Source organism: Oxyura jamaicensis (assembly GCF_011077185.1).
Source record: "Oxyura jamaicensis isolate SHBP4307 breed ruddy duck chromosome 4 unlocalized genomic scaffold, BPBGC_Ojam_1.0 oxy4_random_OJ106462, whole genome shotgun sequence".
NCBI lineage: Eukaryota > Metazoa > Chordata > Aves > Anseriformes > Anatidae > Oxyura > Oxyura jamaicensis.
In genome coordinates, this window is record NW_023303888.1 from 82 (window position 1) to 17,808 (window position 17,727).

The 17,727-nt window shown below is 52.7% G+C and overlaps 1 protein-coding gene across 1 annotated transcript; it reads left to right on the plus strand.

Annotated features, from left to right (window-relative positions):
• Window positions 1-903: 903 nt before the first annotated feature.
• Window positions 904-17,081, plus strand: LOC118157254 (BCL-6 corepressor-like protein 1; the record flags this gene model as incomplete). Its single annotated transcript, XM_035311515.1, has 12 exons — window positions 904-1,055; window positions 1,330-3,882; window positions 4,237-4,402; window positions 4,631-4,711; window positions 4,924-5,346; window positions 8,046-8,275; window positions 8,398-8,604; window positions 8,696-8,862; window positions 9,049-9,194; window positions 10,147-10,224; window positions 14,499-14,652; window positions 15,477-17,081. Coding segments are annotated over 12 exons (4,634 nt in total), but the record flags the coding sequence as incomplete, so codon positions are not given.
• Between the last annotated feature and the right edge of the window lie 646 nt (window positions 17,082-17,727).

The window sequence follows — 17,727 nt, forward strand, 5'->3', positions numbered from 1 at the left end:
GGGGGCTGCCGTCCCCATGGCACCCGGCCTGGTGCCGGTGTCCTAGAGCGTTGGGGTCCCGGTGCCGAGCGCTGGGGACGCGGGAGTCCGAGGATGGGACTCGCTCTGAGGGCTTGAGGCCGGTTGTGGGGAGACGGGGGGGCGTGAGGAGGACAAAGCCAGAGGAAAGCATGCCGTAGCAGAGGCTGAAATTGAGCTCCTTGGTCCTGGTGCCAGCAGTTTGTCCGTAGTAGTCTTTGGTTGAAGCAAAACTGGAGAGTTGTCAGCAGGTGAATACTGCGAGGGCAAGCATGTCCTGCTGCAGGGCACTGCACGTGCAAGGACCGTCCCTCGTCCAGGCTTCTGGCAGATCGTAAGGACAGCTGTCTCTTCAGCACGGGTCCTTTCCACAGAGCCCACAGTCCTTGTTCTGAGTTCCCACTTTACTCTCAAGAACCGTCTTGCAAAGAGTAAAACGTGCAGGCCAGCAGGAAGGGTGGCTGAAGGCCTCAGCTGCTCTGGTCGCAGGCACAGCCTCCCTCTCCTGGAGGGGGGGAGGTCTCCATCTGCACCTGGAGGAGAGCAACAGCGCTGGGCTGGGAAGTCAGGAGCGTGGCTGGGAGACAGGAACAGGACTGAGGGCGTGTGAGGAAGGAGAGACAGGCAGGATGGAGGTTGGAGGAGGACGGGGCTGGAAACGTGTGGTGGAGCAGAAGGGGAAGCGGAGGGGATAGGAGCAGGCGTGTGGTATCCTCTGGGAGGGTGAAGGCTGTGATGGACAGCAGTGCTGCTCATCCCCTCGGTCCTGTGGCAGTCAGCACCCACCGCTGCCCTGGAAGGCATGAGGTGTGTGATGAGCTGTCCGCCTGGAGCATGCTGCTTCTGCCTGTCGGCTGCTCTGCTGTCCCGTCTGGGGACAATGAGGGTTAGGATGCTGGAAGAGCATCCTAGGGTGTTGTAACGCTGTGTTTTGTTCCTCCCGTAGGAGAGCTCCACTTTCTGATGAGGAGTCTAAAACGAACAGCTCCCAGCACTTGGGGTCTCAAGAGTTTTGCGTCAGCAGCAGCCTTTCCAAGGTGAGCTCCTTGTGTGCCCGTCTGGGTCAGAGAAGGCCTTTTCTCTGGTGGAACAGGCCAAGCAAGAGCACCTACCCGAAGGGGTCCTGCAGGCCCCTCCTCTGGAGGGATGCGCCTAGGTGCACAAAGGGCAAAGCAACACTCTAAGCTGGAAAGAGCTGTTTGCGTGGCCTTCTTGAGCCGTGCCCGCAGGACACAGAGAGAAGGTCCTTCCTGCCTCGCTAGGAGCTGCTTGCACAGCTTTTCAGGACCATCTTCTCCCTTCTGGTTGCAGGTGGAGCTCACAGCAGTCAGCGGTGATGGCAGCAGTGCCCAGGATGCAGATGGCAAGGTGGAGGAAAAGCTTGGACCCAAACTGGAAGAGCAGCCGCCTGATCCCAACCCGAACACAGAGTGTGTGGGAAAGACTGTGAAAGATGACGTCCAGGGCCCTCTGGCAAGCCAGGGGGATGGCAGAGGGCAGGAGCCTGCAATCCCCAGAGCTGCTGAGCAGGAGAGCAGCGGTGCTGATGCTGCCTGGACACCTGCAGATCCTCCCAGTGACAAGCAGGCTGACGTTCCTCCAGCCTGCTCTGTGGCTCCAGAGAGCGAGCCTGCTGGGAAGGAGAAAACCACCCTGAGCACTGGAGCACAAGGGCCAGCAGTGCTGGCAGAAGGGACGTTGTCTGTGGTTGCTTCCGGCTGCAGCACCTCAGCCTCCACCCCTGCTACTTTTACTTTGAGTAGAGTGTGCTTTCCCACATCTCAGGCCCCTGCTATGCAAAAAGTGCCCCTGTCCTTTCAGCCTGGGACAGTTCTGAGCCCGAGCCAGTCGCTAGTGTACATCCCACCACCTAGCTGCGGGCAGCCGCTCACTGTGGCTACACTTCCAAGCACCTTAGGGGTCTCCTCCACACTCACCCTCCCTGTCCTGCCTTCTTACCTACATGAGCGTTGCCTTCCAGGCATTATTGCCTCCCCAGAGCTGCGCTCCTACCCCTACACCTTCTCTGTCACCAGGCCCTTGGCTCCAGATGCCAAAGTGGTTTCCGTGGAGCTTAGCTGCTCTTCACCTTCAGGTGGAAGTGGTGCCCAGACCGCTGCCGATGGCGCTCCCCCGTCCACAGCAGGCCCTTCCCTCTCGCCCAGCCAGCCTGCACCGGCAGCATCGTGTGGAAGCACTGCTCCCTCTTCTGGCACTGGCACGCAAGCCAGAGCCCCGGCAGCGCCTGAGCCGCATGCACCGGGGACCGCTACTTCAGTCTCTCCTCTGAAGTCTCCTCCGCAGCTGGAGCGCGAGATGGTCTCCTCTCCGGAGTGCAGTGAGATGCCGCTCGATCTCTCCTCCAAGTCCAATCGCCAGAAGCTGCCTCCGCCCAGTCAACGCAAAACGCCTCCAATGCCCATCCTCACGCCCGTGCACACCAGCGGCAAAGCACTGCTCACCACGGTCCTGTCCAAGTCCCAGCGTGCGGCACAAAGCACAGGCAGCAGCGTCACCTCGTGTCTCAGCACCACCCCGCCCTTTGTCATCTTCCCCGACTTCCTGCGTAACGGCGAGCAGGGCTCCTGGGTGAAGAACACCACGCTCATTAGCACCATTCCAGGCACCTACGTCGGCGTCGCCAACCCCGTGCCTGCCTCCCTGCTGCTCAGCAAGGACCCCGGCGTGAGCTTCAGCAGGGACCCACGCCACCTTCCCAAGCAGGAGCCTATTTCCATCATCGACCAGGGAGAGCCTCGGAGCACCGGGGTTCCCTGCGGGAAGAAAGCCAACCAAGCTGGAGCAGAGAGACAGCAGGATCCTGCCAGGAGACTTCATGGCAGAGTTACTCCGGGAGCTCCTTTGTGTCAATCCAAGGACATCTCCACCTGGAACCCTGTCCAGGGAAGCGTGTACCCGCGATGCCCCGTGAATGGAAAACCTTCCAATCCTCAGCTCCTGCCTCTTGGCTGGTCTCCTTATCATCAAACCCCCCTGCTTTCGATTGGCATCTCCACGACAGGGCAGCTGCCCCCGAACCAGAACAGCTCCTGCAAGCCAGCTGGTGCAGGAGAGCTCCCGACGTTCCTGAGCGTGCAGCCGACGGAGTCCAGCACCGCAGCCCAGAGCCTGCCGGAGGGGCTGCCCAGGCTCCCACCTGTGGAACTGGAAGCTGCCTCCAAGGGCAAGAGCTGCCGGGCCTTGCCCAAACTCTGCGAGGAGCAGGCCAGTCCAGTCCCACTGAATGCAGGTCCGTCTCCTCAGACCACTGCTTTGGATGGGAAGGGGGGAAAGGGGAAGGTGGACAACCCTCAGAAGAGTCAAGAGTGCGATGGACCAGAAGCTGACTCCAGTAAAGAGGGCAACGTACAGACTGAGACTCCCCAGGGGAGCTGTAGCCTCAAACAGGCGGACGCAAAGCCTAAGAACCAAGTGTTAGCAGCGTACTTGTCTCACGATCTGCCCGCAGTCGGGCAGCAGAGTCTGCGAATGATTCCAGAGACGCCCACGGCGAGCCAGCGCAAGGAGCTGGGCTGCGAAGGCTCCCAGCAGCCGCCAGCCGCGGAGCCCCTCCAGTGCGTGCGCCAGGTGGATCTATGCAGGGTCAAGAAGGAGCGAGTGGAGTGTGACGTGTCGTTTGCATCCGTCACTTGCTTGCGAGCTGGGGCTGCTCCGCAGGCCTTTGCCGAGGTCAAGCTCAAAGGAGTGGGCCAGATCAAGCAAGAGGGCAGCGTGCGCTGCAAATCCAAGCGGCAACACGATGATGGGGACGCCAGGCAGGCGCAAAAGAGACTGAAGTGCAAAGCGCAGGATGGCGAGGAGTCCCCAGGCAAACTGGGGAGCCAGAGCATGCACGGCCGGAAGGTGGGTGAGAGGCTGTGAGGAGGGGGAATTGGCTGAATTTGGGAATTGGGGGCTGTTGGGTTACTGCAGAGAAGTTAGCAGGTGAGGCTGGGGGTGAGGAGGGAGCTCTCACGGGGGAGGGCAGCTGAGTGCACAGGGCTTTCTGCCCGCGCTCTTTGGCATTGCCTGGCAGTGGATTGATGTCTGAAATAGCTGTATCTGCAGGCAATTGAGAGCAAAAAGGGATCAGGGTTGTCAAAAATGCTGGAGGGCACCAGCATTATGAGTGGGGGACAGTGTTTTGTCCCTTCTCCCTTGCTCCTCCAGCACCGTTAATCAGCAGCTCAAGCTTCAGTCTGTGTCCTCCATTCACAGTGGCGAAAACACCACGACAATCTGCATGAACTCAGCAAGCGAGAAGGCCGAACTGGCCTGGGATCAGTGAAGGATCACAACAGCCTCAGGGTAAAGCGTAAGCGTAGGAGGCCAGCGAAGACAGAGTTCCCATCTCCAGCACACCGTGGGGACAGCCACGAGGAAGGTACTGTTGTGAAAGGCAGTGTGTTCTTGCAGGGTCAGGCTATGGCAGTTTGTGGGACCGAGCTGCAGGTCTCCAGAAGCTGAATGGCCTCTGGAGCTGGCGGCTTCCTACCACAACCTGGGATCCTAAACACAGCTGAAATGAGGTGCTGGACTGCCCTTCGCGGGCCAGCAGACGTGTGTGCAGAGATCTGTGGCGCGTCTCCTCAAGGGGTGGTTTTCCCCGCAGGTTGCCTTGAGAAGAAGCCCAAGAACAACTTTCGGGATTTCATTCCGGTGGTGCTGAGCAGCCGGACACGCAGCCAGTCGGGTGAGTTAAGCCAGGATCCCAGGCACTGAGGCAGCCCCGCTGAGTGAGAGCAGGGTGCTTCACCGCCTTGTCAGATCGCTGCCAGGTGGATTGTGAGCGTTTCCCTCTTTACAAAGTCCCGTGCCTGTCTTCTGTCCTGCCTCACGTTTTGTTTTTTTTTTCTTATAGAGATCTTGGCTTTTTTGTCAGCTTGAAATTGCGCTTTCTTGCAGGAAGCATTGCTGGCTCGTCAGCTGGTGTGATGGGAGAGTGTGATGTGACTGGTCAAGGCATTTTACCGTTGTTGGAGGAGGATGAGGAAGAAGAGGAGGAAGAAGAGGAGGAAGAGACATCCTTGAAACGTCGCAAGCTGCGGAAATCCCACCGAGCATCACGTTATCACAGTCGTAGGGCCAGGGACAGGTCTCTGTCTGAGAGGAGCAGCTGTCATGCAAAGAGAACCCGGGAGCTGCCCTGGAGAGTGGAAGCACCCAGGCAGCTATGGGAGCCCAACGACGAGGAGGAGGATGACAGCCACATCAGAAGGAAGAAAAGGAGACGACAGAAAAGTCGGAGATACCAGACAGGGGAGTATTTGACTGAACGAGAGGAAGAACGAGTGGGTTTCCCCCACAGGAGGCGGAAATCCAAAGCAGGTACAGTATCAGAAGTGTTTCTGGTACCAGGCCAGGGCCCAAGGCTTTTTTTTTTTGTTCTTTTTTTTCCTCCCTTCTAAACAATTACGAGGTTTTGTCGGTACAATCAGAACAGCAGGCTTGATGTCCACGGTGTGAGCCACTCAATTGATCATCTCCTTCAGAAGTATTTGCAGTAAATTTTTCAGCATGAAACGCCAGCTTACGTGGCTAATTAAATACTGATCTTACCCTGAGATTAAGACAGAGGGCATGGGAAAATGGGAATCAGACGAGGCAGCACAGTGAAACAGTTCTGGACAAGCATGGACCCCTGGGAGTGGTGTTCAACATTCCCAGCTAAAGTAGAGGGAGACAGAACCATCACGGTTCAGCTAGGCTTCTGCACGCTCTGTTTTGCTTTATTAACTTGCAAGCTTGTACGAAGGACCGTAAGGATTCACAAAGCCAGAGTGTTTGCAAGCGACAGAGAAATCCTCCCCTGTGGTTTGTATTGGCAGCTTAGCTGTGAGGAGAAAGCTGTGCCACCTGCTTGCGCTGGGGTCCCATCCTCTCTAGGAGAGGGGTTAGAACAAGCAGTCTTTGGTTGCTAATGCCACCTCATCATCTAAATGCACCCAAGAAACAACCGGGACCCCTAGGCTTTGGAGCACTTTGCTGGTGAAGGTATTGACCGGTTGGAGGTACCTCCTCTTTCACCAGCGCCACCTTGATTTTGGGCATACCACTTTGACCAGCTGGACTTGCCTGTTCTTCACTTGTGAGCTCATACCCTGGAGTTTTCCTGCTGGTCAGCTACAGCTGAGGCACACACGTTGATGAGAACTCTGAGCCTGTGGTGTTCCTCTGACCATGACACATGCTGGGCGTGCTGGAGCGTGCCGCTTTCAGGGCTGCTTTACAGTCTTAACATGCTGTCAGCCCGCAGTTTTCTCCTGACTGTAGCAAGCGCAGAGGCTGTGCAGGGCAAGCACTGGAGCATAGCTTTAGCCAGGCTTCAGCTGCCTGGGGTTCCCCAGCATTCAGAACAGCTAAACGGGGGCTGTCCCTAGCCATACCTTTTATCGTTAATTTATGGGCCTCGTGGCCAAGAATTTGTCTGAATCCTTTCTGCTCCTGCTGATACTTGCTCCCACCACCCCTGGGTGGCAGCAAAGCCCTGAAGTTCTGTCCTTGCCCTGCAAAGTCCTTCCTTCTGCATGTTTTTTTAACTCCTTTCATTGAGTGCCCCAAGTCTTGCACAGCAGGGTTGAGTGAACAAGATTTCTCCATTCAGCTGATCCACCCATTTGTGATTTTTACTAACTTCAGTCAGGTCCTTTCAGCCTTCTCCTCACCAGGCCGAGGAGTCCCAGCTTCTCTGTAAGGTAGCTCCTTCACTCCTCAGTTGTTCTGGTTGCCTCTCCCCACTACCGCTCCAGTCACCCCAAGACACGCAGGCCCGAACAGCTTGTAGTACTTGAGACACGTTGGCTTCAAGATTTTGTGTGTGTGTCTACCTGGGCAAACCCATTTTTCTGCAGGAGATCTGTGACCCTGGTTCCTAGCAATAACAAGACCTAAGTGGAAGTTATCGGTGGTGATGGATGTGGTGAAGCTAGAGTCTTAGCGTGACTTGGAAGCTGCTCCTGGACACCTACAAAACCTGTCTTGGTACTGGAGGCAACAGGATCAACCATTCATGCAGTGTCCCTAGCAGACCCAAGCATTATGTTTCTGAGGATTATCCTCTTGATCCCTTGAAGTAGCCCACAGGGGCATTTCCTAGCTCTTCACCTCGAAATGAAGCTTTGCTCGCAAAGTGCCCAAAGCTGTGGGCAGATCTATGCTTGACAGACTCTGACTGCGTGCAGATGCCTCTGCTCTCCTTCGATCTGCACAGTGCTCTTCCTTTGTGACCTGTTTTATTCAGGCACTGTTCATAAACAACAGAGGGAGCTGTGCAGTGTCATTCGTGTCAGGGTGGTTATGTGTTCACCGGGCTTGGCTTCTTGGTTCCGTGCTTTTTCTCACTGATGCCGTGCCCTTGCTATGGGATGTTGCTATTTCAGTGAAGCAGATGGCGTGTCCTTCCATGATGAACAGGACCCCGCAGCTCTGCATCACGAAAGGAAGGAAAGCCCGGATTTCCCTTGAGGCGCTCGAGTATTTCCTGCCTCCGTGCATATTAAATTGAAACTCTAATGCCCTGCTTAAGGGGAAGACACGAGAGGGCAAGGCAGGGTCTGGTTTTGTAGGCAGTGACTGTTCATGGACAGCTTACAGGGGACGCCTCCTGGATGTCCTGTCTCTCTAAGGGTCTCCCCTCTGAGTCCTGCTTGGCCTTGCAGATCGGAGGGAAGCGCTGTCCAGCAGCGTGCAGTTACCCTGCTACATGCTGACAATCTGCATTCTCTGAACTGTTAGAGCTAAAGAAAAACCTTGTTGAGTTGTGTGTAAGTCCCAGATCTCAGTAGGTTTGGTCTTTTCAGACTAGGGGGGCCGTCTGCCGTTGTGCTTCTTGTGTCCGTGCTGAGTCTATCCCTGATGGGGAAAATTTGCGTATTTACTGCTTCTGACATGCTACAGGGCCTCTACCGTGGTCTGGATTTCTGGGTGTGTGGCCACCAGAGATGAGCAGTTCGTTTTCACTGGTGGCAGAGAACTGGGTTGCTGGTTCTGTGCCTACAGAAACTCCATCATTGCCGTTTCTCCTTTAGATTTTAGGTACCGGAAGCAGAAGGAGTCTGCGCAGGGCAAAGGCACAGAGCTGCAGCTGAGGAGCAGGCTTTCTCCATCCCCCCGAAAATCTCAAGGACATCCAGACTTTCGAAACGGCTTTTTCCTGGAGAGCTCAGACAGTTCTCCTGTCCAAGAAGAGCTAGAGAAACCATCAGGAAAACGCAAATGTAAAACCAAACACCTGGCAGGAATCTGTGATGAGGGGAAGGTATGGCTTGAACTGGTGGGGGAACATGGGTGGGGAGAAATGAGAGGGTGTTTCCTGTTTGTAAGCCATGCCTGCATGTGCCAAGAAGTTGTATTCCTTTTTTTTTTTTTTTTTTCCCCCAGGTGAAAGGATGCTGGATCCAGCCCAAAATGCGCTCTCAGAAGAAGCCCCAGGACTCATGGCCACTTTGTAAATCCCATTGTGTCAGCCCAGGGAACTCCCCCGAGTTGCCTGTGGCCCAGCACATTCCTCCTGAAGCACGGCGGCTGATAGTGAACAAAAACGCAGGGGAGACCCTTCTGCAGCGAGCAGCTCGCCTGGGCTACAAGGTGAGTTCTGGTGCCTCTGGCTGCTTCGTGCTCCGTGCTGCCTTCTTTTGGTTTGTGTGTAACCAGGCCTGCAACGGTATCGTTCCTGTAGGATGTGGTGCTCTACTGCCTGCAGAAAAAGAGCAGCGATGTGAACCATCGTGACAACGCTGGCTACACAGCTCTGCACGAAGCCTGTGCGCGAGGATGGATCGACATCCTCCACATCCTGCTAGAGCACGGCGCCAATGTGAACTGCAGTGCGCAGGATGGCACAAGGCAAGTCAGGGAGAGGCGAGGGAGCACTTCTGGAGAAACACCAAAAGGTTTGGAGGCAGTGAGCAGGACATGTTTTTCAGGAAGAGCTATCAGTCACCACTGGATTTGTTTTAACCCAAAATGGATAATTTGCTTTGCAATCTCCTCCAGTATCTTCTTTTTCTGATAATGCTCCTGTCCTCGCAGGCCTGTCCATGATGCGGTGGCAAATGACAACCTGGAAACCATGTGGCTTCTACTTTCTTATGGTGCTGATCCCACTCTGGCCACTTACTCTGGGCAGACAGCTGTGAAGCTTGCCACCAGTGATGTGATGAAGCGCTTCCTCTGCGGTAGGTGCCAAGCCTTGGGGTGGCAGTGTTTCCATCCTTTCTGTGTGGCAGCATACAGGACCAAGTCTGGGTGTTGAAGGGTTTAGAAGTGCCTGAGCAGCCAGTGGCTGAGTAATTTAGCTCTGTCCTGTTGTGTTTTTACCATCCAACTTTTAATTATAGACTAATACATAATTTACCAAATAAGATACAAGGCTCTTTTTGATCTCTAATGTGCAAGGCAAGAAAGCAGCAATATTTTGGTCACGTAACTAAAGTCAGTGTAGTGTATCAGAATGGGAGACACTGTTCAACACATGCAGTTCACGATTCTATTGCATAACCCGAATGAACATACTTGTGTTGCCATGTAACAATTCCATCTCTCTAAAATGCCATGGCTCTGCCTAAATGTCGCTTGCCTGCCGTTAGTAGAAAAGACCATTGTTGATCACTACGTCAGAGAGTGAAGCACGCCCACTTTCTACACTGTTTAAATAGAAGCAGGATGAGTGTCAGGGCTTCTACACAGCAGTGAGGAAGAGAGAGAGAGAGTAAATGGTGGTGGTTCCCGGATAGATATAAGGTAATCTCCAGCTTCTAAGAAGTCTTGTTTGCCAGTTGTCTGTCTGTGCTCCTCCAGGCTTAACGTTATGTGCACACGTTGGTGATGCAGTTTTGAACTTGAGATGACTCTAAGAACCTTTCTTTCCAAGCCACGTAGTATTGTCGGTTGCTTTCCCCTTTTAGCTTCTATTTCATGTTCTTGGGCCAGGGCAATGCTGCATTATCCTGAGTGAAAGTACCCTTCTTACAAGTAAGTTATGGTTCAGATTTTGCCATACTGCCTAACTTTGCAGCAGAGGAAAAGCAACAGAGATGATGTGTCTTATCCAGGATCAATGGATGTGTATGCCAGGATCACACAGTGACCAGTATATAAGCATTAATCATCTCAAATTTTCCTCTTTAGATTACCTTTTGGATCTCCAGGGGCGCGCTGATGGGGATCCTCAAACAGCATGGGACTTCTACAGCAGCTCTGTACTCGGTGAGTTCAGTCAATCCCATTTAATTTACAGCAGCAGAGCAGAGAGAACTGTGTACGTGAAATAATGATGCATCCTGCACTCAGTTCTGTCTTCCTTCCCAAATCACGTCTCAGCTATTTTGACATAATGCTGCATGCTGAGAGTTCCCACTGCTCCTGAAAGGGACTTTTTCTTTGGGAAACCACATGTGGGGGTCCTTCTAAGTAGGCTGCAAAAAATGAGCAAGACTAGACTCGAGGTGCTGCTGGTGATTCCTGAGGATCTTTGGGTACCAGTCCTGTAGCATGTTATTCTTGTAGCAGTACTTGTTGCTACCCTGCTAACCAGTTACCAAGATAAAACCAAGGAAGACAGAGGAAATACTTATTCCTTTGGGGTGTTTTCCTTGAAAAGGTCTCAAACTTCCAGGTACCCAGAGCTGCCCGTCCAGTGAGACAGCTATAGGGTTTATAGATCCCTAGATAGATTATCACTTTTGAGTCTTTTGTAAAGACTTGGGTAACTTTTGCTGCCAAGCCAAAAGGCTGTTGATTTTAGTTGCTCACCCCATGTCATTTCCAATGTCCTACTAGGAAAAAAAAAAAAAAAAAAGGTATGTTTCCAAGGGTGCTCTTGGTAGAGGACTTACACTCAGAGGGCCCTGTAACTCTTCACTTCAGAACAGAAAAAAATCTGTATAGGCTTTTGCACCTCAGGCCAAATAAACTGTTAAAACCACAGCCTCTGGATTTCTAATACTTGAAGCTATTACAGTCCTTTAAGAAGAATCCTCTTGACCAAAAGAAAAGTAGTTTCTTTTTGACTGAAATATTTCAAAGATATTACCCCTTTTGATTTATCACTGATTCCTACTTGGATTTCTTAGTTAAATAAGGAAAGCAGGTGTTTTTTTGGGTAAGAGAGTGGCTGTGTCATCATTTTCTATAGCCTGCTGAGTTCTTGGTTGCCCAGAGAGCTTATGTGCTTGAGTATCTGCTTGTACCCCATTCATCAGCGTCCTTTCCTCTTCAAGATCCTGGTGTGAGATTGTGGACTGTCAATTCTCCTTCCCTGTAGGAGACCCACTGCCATGTGCAAGTAATTTAGAAATCTGCCATCTTGGTTTTGCTTTTTGTATACCTAATAGCATAGATGTGTGTACCTTTCAACATTTCTGTCCTGTATGAAAAAAAAAAGCTTCTTTTACCCATTTTTTTTTGTTGGTGTTTGCTTTTTTTCAGCTGGCTAACCTTCGGGGGGGGTGAGGACTATTGGGATGCCATCAGTGATGGCAGTTCCGTGCTCACAAGGAACTTGCTTAGATGCTTGGCTAATACATGGAAGGGCTCTGCAGGAAGCACTGGGGACAGCATTTCATTTCCTTCCCCTAGACTTCAGTTGAGCTCGTCAGAGCATTTCTTCATTGAGGATGGAAAAAGACAGCCTTCTCTGTTAAAACACACGCTGCTTCTTCCAGTGGGACTTCACACTAGCTCCTGCTGTGGATGTCTCCTCGGTCCCTGTCATTCACATGGTGCCATTTATCAGGCTTTGTCTTCCTTCTGTTCCGTGCTGCCTCAAGTTGGTTAACAAGTCAGACAAATCCAGCATTAAACTGCCTGTACAACTCCTGAGAAATATCTTTTCACCCTCGCTCCAGTGGAAAGATCCTTCCATTGCTGGGTGGGCTGATGCATCTCAGGTGCTTCAGACTTCAACAGTTACTTCCACAGAGCGCTTGGGAGAACTTAGGTTTTTCCCAGTCCTGAGGCTGCTGATCCAAAGAGAGATGGGACCACAAAATATTCTGAAACTCCATGACATGGTACGGCTTGTGGGATACTTCCCTCTCTGGCTCAGAAAGAGGATGGCAGAGATCCCAAGCTGAAGTAGTAGCATGCTGCTGTCAGGTGGTCAGTCATACTGTCCTTCCTTTCACCTCTCTGCATGGAGCGTTTCCAGTGTTACCCTTGACACTTGCTTTTGTGACTCTGTGTGGCAAGATGCAGCAAGGAACTATCCCAGCTGGAAAGTAATTCTTCATCCCACCACGTCTGTTTTCGGTGGGCACAGAAGGAGACCTTCCTTTCCATCCACACTTAAATGAGTGCACAGCAGTAGTGAACTGGCAGCATCAGACTTGTCTGTGCCTTGGCAGACACTACTGCATGATCAGAGAGCTGAAGTACTTCTGCTATGAGGACAGGCTGAGAGAGCGGGGCTTATTCAGCCCGGAGAAGAAGAAGAAAGCTCTGGGGAGACCTTGCAGCGGCTTTCCAGTACCTAATGGGGGGCCTGCAGGAAAGCTGGAGAGGGGCTCTTTATCAGGGAATGTAGCAATAGGTCAAGGGACTGTTTGTTTTTTTTTTTTTTACAGTGGTGCTTAATGAGTGTTTTGAAATGCCCCCTTTTGGCTCAGTTACCTTCAATAGTCCCCTCTGGTTCCTGGCAGCAGACAGTCCCCAGGGCAGCGAAGTACCTGGTTCTGCTGTAGGGTAACTGACCCAGCTACTCCACAGCAAACCAGCTTGGCAGAAGATAGTTCTGTTGCAGTGGTTCAGTTCTTCAGTTTCCCTTTCCATCAGAGCCACCCACTGAAGCACGGAACATTACATGTCAGGATGGAGGAAAACTTCCAGGCCCCTGCTTGATCCATTTCCATTCTTTGAGGCAGGAATGTTGTCTGCAAATCTCTGGGGGCCAAAGGAAAATGAGACAAACGAGGGTGTGGGATCTCTAAGGTCTGGGTATGGTAAGCTCATCAGCATCACACACTTCATGCTCCTGTAGCTCATGATACTAAGTCCCACTGCAGGGTTTTTATTCTGCACCTGGGACTAGCATTATTGTGCCTGATTACCTCTGTCTTACGGTGGCACAGGATGTTCTTGTTCGTCAGCAGCCTTCACTCAGGTTAACAGACAGGACTGAGTGTGAGCAGTTTTCAGGATAGATGTTGGACCGTGTTTTGCCATATTAAATGCCTTTAATTCTTTTTTCCCAAGTTCAAGAAACGTGTCTGTTTTTTTTCAGCGATGGCATTTCAGCTCTGCCTAGCAGTGATACCAGAGCAATACTCGTGTCACTTATTTTTGCCCTTTTCTACAATAACTTTTGAAGATCTAAGTTCTTCTGGTTCTTAAGGATTTATTTTTTTTTTCCGTGGGAGGACCAAGACATTATTTAACTTTTTCCTGAGACCCATGTGTGAATGCACGTCTCCTGTCACCGGCTGTAGCTTGTCTATTAACGTAACATTCCTGCTAGGTGCTGCATTTATTTGTAGAGCCGTATGGTGCATGGATTTTGCTCATGCAGCAAACCATAAGATTTTTTGGCAGCCTTTTCTTTCATATGTAGTCTTGAACTTTTTTTGCATGATTGGTTTATTTGCTTATCAGCACATTTAGTCTACTTTGCTCTATTAAATCTTAACTCTATTTTCTGGAAGTTCTTGGAGTTATCCTGTACTTTCTCAGCAGGCTCTGCAAACCCAAGACTATTCATACCTTTTATTAATAAAACCCAGGCAGAAAGCTATTTTTCAACACATGAAGCAAATCCTGCTGGATCAGAAACCTCTTAGAAAAGCTACCTTTATGCCAGAAACCTATGAAATCATACTTACTGTTGTTTTGTTTTAGTAGTCTTCAGATCTGCTGCACAGTTTGGTGGCACAGTCTTGCAGTCCTTATTTAGACACAGCTACTGGCATGTACCTCTAGATAACCCACTGAAGGTTGTGAAGAGTGGGATCTGGGTGGCAAAATACTCACTGAGCAGAGAGCAGTGCCTTCTTTTATAGGGTCTGTGAGGACAAAGCATCTTGTACATTCACCTCCTTCCTGGCTGGTACAGATTCTTCCAGGCTGCAAATAGCTGTGCTAGTAAAGGGCTGAGAGCTGAGGCCATTTCACGGAGAGTCTGGGAGGGGTCGGTGTGTGCCTGACCCCCAAAAAGACTGCCAAGTCCAAGCGTCTCATTTTGCAAGCAAGCAGTGCCTTGTCTCACGTGTGGGATCAGCGTAAACCTGAAGGCTGCTATAACGTAAGGTGTTCTTCCCATGTAACTCACTCACTCTGTGGAGCAGCCTTGCGCTCGAGAGGTTCTCCAAGGTGAAGGACTGGAAAGAGAGCAGGAGGTGCCCCTGGGAGTTAGCTTCCCCACTTGTGATGTTGTTGGGACACGCATGTGGGATTGTGGTGGTAGCTGGTCCAGAGTTATGCCTCGGGGAGTGATGAGCACCAGCTAGAGTGACGCTGAGCAATACCAACTTCTGTTTTCCTTATTGCAGAGGGGAAAGATACCATTGGATGCGATCTTCTGCTCAACCCTCCAGGAAGTTCAGACCAGGAGGAAGAGGAGCAAGATCCTGACAACTTCATGTTTGAGTTCTCAGACAAGCCGCTGCTTCCCAGCTATAACCTCCAGGTGTCAGTGTCTCGCGGGTGAGTGTCTTTTCCTGCAGCGGAGAGCATTTGGGTGACATTAATGCTGCAATAGAAGGGGAGCTCATGGGCCTGAAAGTTAACCTCCAGGCTGGGGATAATGTGAAATGTTCATGTATTGAAAATTCATGCATGCTTGAGGAAACTCGTGAGAGCCCAAGCTGCAAAGGAGATGGGTAGTGCGGAGTTGAGCTTGTTACGTTTTCGACCTGTAGATCTCAAACCAGTTCGCCAATGGATGAAATTACCTTTATCCTTGTTCTACATGTAGAGACACAGAGGCACGGAACTAGGGCAGCTTTCCTAGTAGCAGCAAGCTGCTGTTGCTGAGGCAGTATGACCCTCTTGTGGTACACTCCCTATCTTATGCCATCTCATAATAAAGCATGGCATAGACTGTTTTATTTTATTTTGTTGAGTAAAGCCCCACTCGGTTGATGAAAAGGCTGCTGCAGCAATAGTCAGTAGCAGCTTGCACCGATGGGTCTGACTAGATGGTTTCTCCTGTCATGAGAGTCTGAGTCAGGTCACAGCACTGGAGCACTCCTCCCTTCTCCACCTCCCGTGACACGATGGCTATTGCATTTGCTTGGATGGCAGAGGGGAGAAGGCTGACTTGGAAAGAGGGAGCAAGAAAAATGCCTCTCTTCTGTTTAGCAAATTTCTACTCCTGACAATTTCTGCCCAGCCAATGGGACAAGCACGGTGACCAGGAGAAAGGGAAATGGAAGGGAAGGGAAATGGAGCCCCTGGTGTTGCTCACCACTGACTGGGGGTGCTGCCGGGACATCCCCTAACACACAATCTTCTTGCTGTCCTCGCAGGCCCAGCAACTGGTTCCTCTTCTCCGATGTGCTCAAGCGCCTGAAGCTGTCCTCCCGCATATTCCAGGCCCGCTTCCCACACTTTGAGATCGCCACGCTGCCCAGGGCGGAGTTCCAGCGCCAGGTCGCCCTCAGCCAGGTGCTGGCCCAGGACGAGGTGCAGGAGAGCCCCGAGCCAGCGCAGGGTGCTGCAGAGACAGTGGAGCTGGTGCACTACGAGCCCGAGCTGCTGCAGCTGCTGGGTTCGGCGGTGGAGTATGAGGCCTGGAGCAGCTGACGGGGGCAGGTTGCTCCCTGCATTACAAGGCAATAATAAGGACCAACGGGAAGCAGCCCTCTCAGCGCCAGCAGCAGGGACCCAAGTCTTTGGCCAGCCAGTCCTCCTCCTCACGGTGCCTCGGTGCCAGCTGGGGTGAGAGGACACTTGCCTCCAAGGACTTCCAAGGGTCCCTTTGTGATGAGCAGCGGTGGTTGCAGCTCTCTGTCAGCCCCATCCAGCAACAGCAGGAGGTGAAGCCTTCTCTGTGGGGCTTCGTGGGCTGGAGCTCATGGGGCAGTGACCAGCTCGAGCTCTGCGAGCGCGGGGCAGTGGGTGCCGCTGCACGTTCCTGCCTGACCCTGTGGAACTGCGCCTCTCTGTCTGCCCTCCTCCCTGCCCCCAACGTCTTCCATAGTATTTATTTAATTAGTATTTAATTTGTAATGTTTCCTTTGTTTTTGCTGAGTCTGTATCACTGTGATTATGTGAGCTGCGGGCTATGGGACGAGGGCTTCCTCCGGCCCCTCTCCAACACTCCCCATGGCTGGCGCTCCCCTGGAGCACAGCCCCTGAGCTGCAGAACTCTCGCACCTCGGCTGAGAGCCTGGGGACAGTCACTGCTCTTAGCTTTGGAGCCAGCTTCTGCTGAAGGCACTCTCTCACCTGCCAGCCAAGAGCCAGCCGCTCTGCTCCGTCCTCTCACCAGGCTCCTTCCTGCATTTCATTCCCCCTGCTGCTCTCAGTCCCCTTCAGCTGTCGCGGAGGCAGCTGCAGCCTGCGACCCCGAGCAGACCCCACGCTTCCAGCAGCTTGTCTCCCCCTGGGGTCTCTCGCCGCTGCAGACCCCCCCCCCCCCTTGCCCTGTGCTGTGTCTGCTTGGCTTTTCCTCACTCCACGGCCCCTCCTGTGTCACTGGGAGCAGTTCTACTGGCGAGAGCGGGCACGGCACACTGGTGCCAGCCACACGGGCACGGGGCAGGGCTGCTCCGCTCCCGGTAGATGGTACAGTTTTATTGTACAGGTGCTAACAGGACTCTGAGGATGGGACAATCTGTTTTTTTTTTTCTGGCTCTCCCCTGCTCAGCAGTGGGAGCAATGGGTGTTTTTTTTTGTTTGTTTGTTTTTTCTTTGTGTTGTGTTTCTTCCCAGCCAGGGCAGGTGTACCCTTTCCCCTTGGACTCCCAGCTGCTGGCCTCCACTCCCTGAGGCCCAGCATCTCCTTTTTTAAGCCGAGGGGTTTTGCCTTTGGGTGTGTATTCTGGCTGCTCTTTCTGATTTCTGTTTTATTATAAGCAACAGGCTGTGGTGTCAAAAACACTTCTGTACAGAAAAAACCTGCATCAGGCCCCCTGTGTCTTGCCTCTTTTCCTTTGTCCCATGTCTGCTGCCTGCTGTGCCCCGAGGAGCTGCAGGAGAAGCAGAGGGAAGGATGCCCAGCTCCTCCTCATCCGCTGGGGGCCATCCTGCCCCACAGCCAGGTGCTAGGGAGGGGAAAACGCTGCTGCCCCTGCAAGGGCTGGGGGTGGGCTCCATGCCTGCTGTCCCCAGGCCTTGGATCAGCCACAGGGCTGGGCACAGGCTCGGCTGGGGGCTGCAGTGCCGCAGAAAGCAGGGATGTTGTTCTGCACAGTGCAGCCATGGGGCTGCACTGGGGCCATGGTTTGACCAAGAAATGATGCTGGGGAGACTGCTCGCAGTGCCCAGCTGTGTTTGTGGGTGTGTGCGTGAGATCTGCTGCTGCTGCTCTTGCTAAGCAGAGCTCAGTACCTGTGGAAAGGGGCTGTCGGCGCGAGCTCTGGGACATCAGCTGGGCACCGTGGCCTGGCCCTACAGCTGGGCTATAGAAAAGCTGGGCTCTGCAAGGGCCAGCTTCATGCAGGGACTCGGGGTCATCATTGCTGAGGGCGAGGGCATCCCTCTGCACCCCAGCCTGCCTCGTACAAGAAAACCTGAAAGGAAACAGCACTACTGTTCCCGCTGCACGGACCTCCT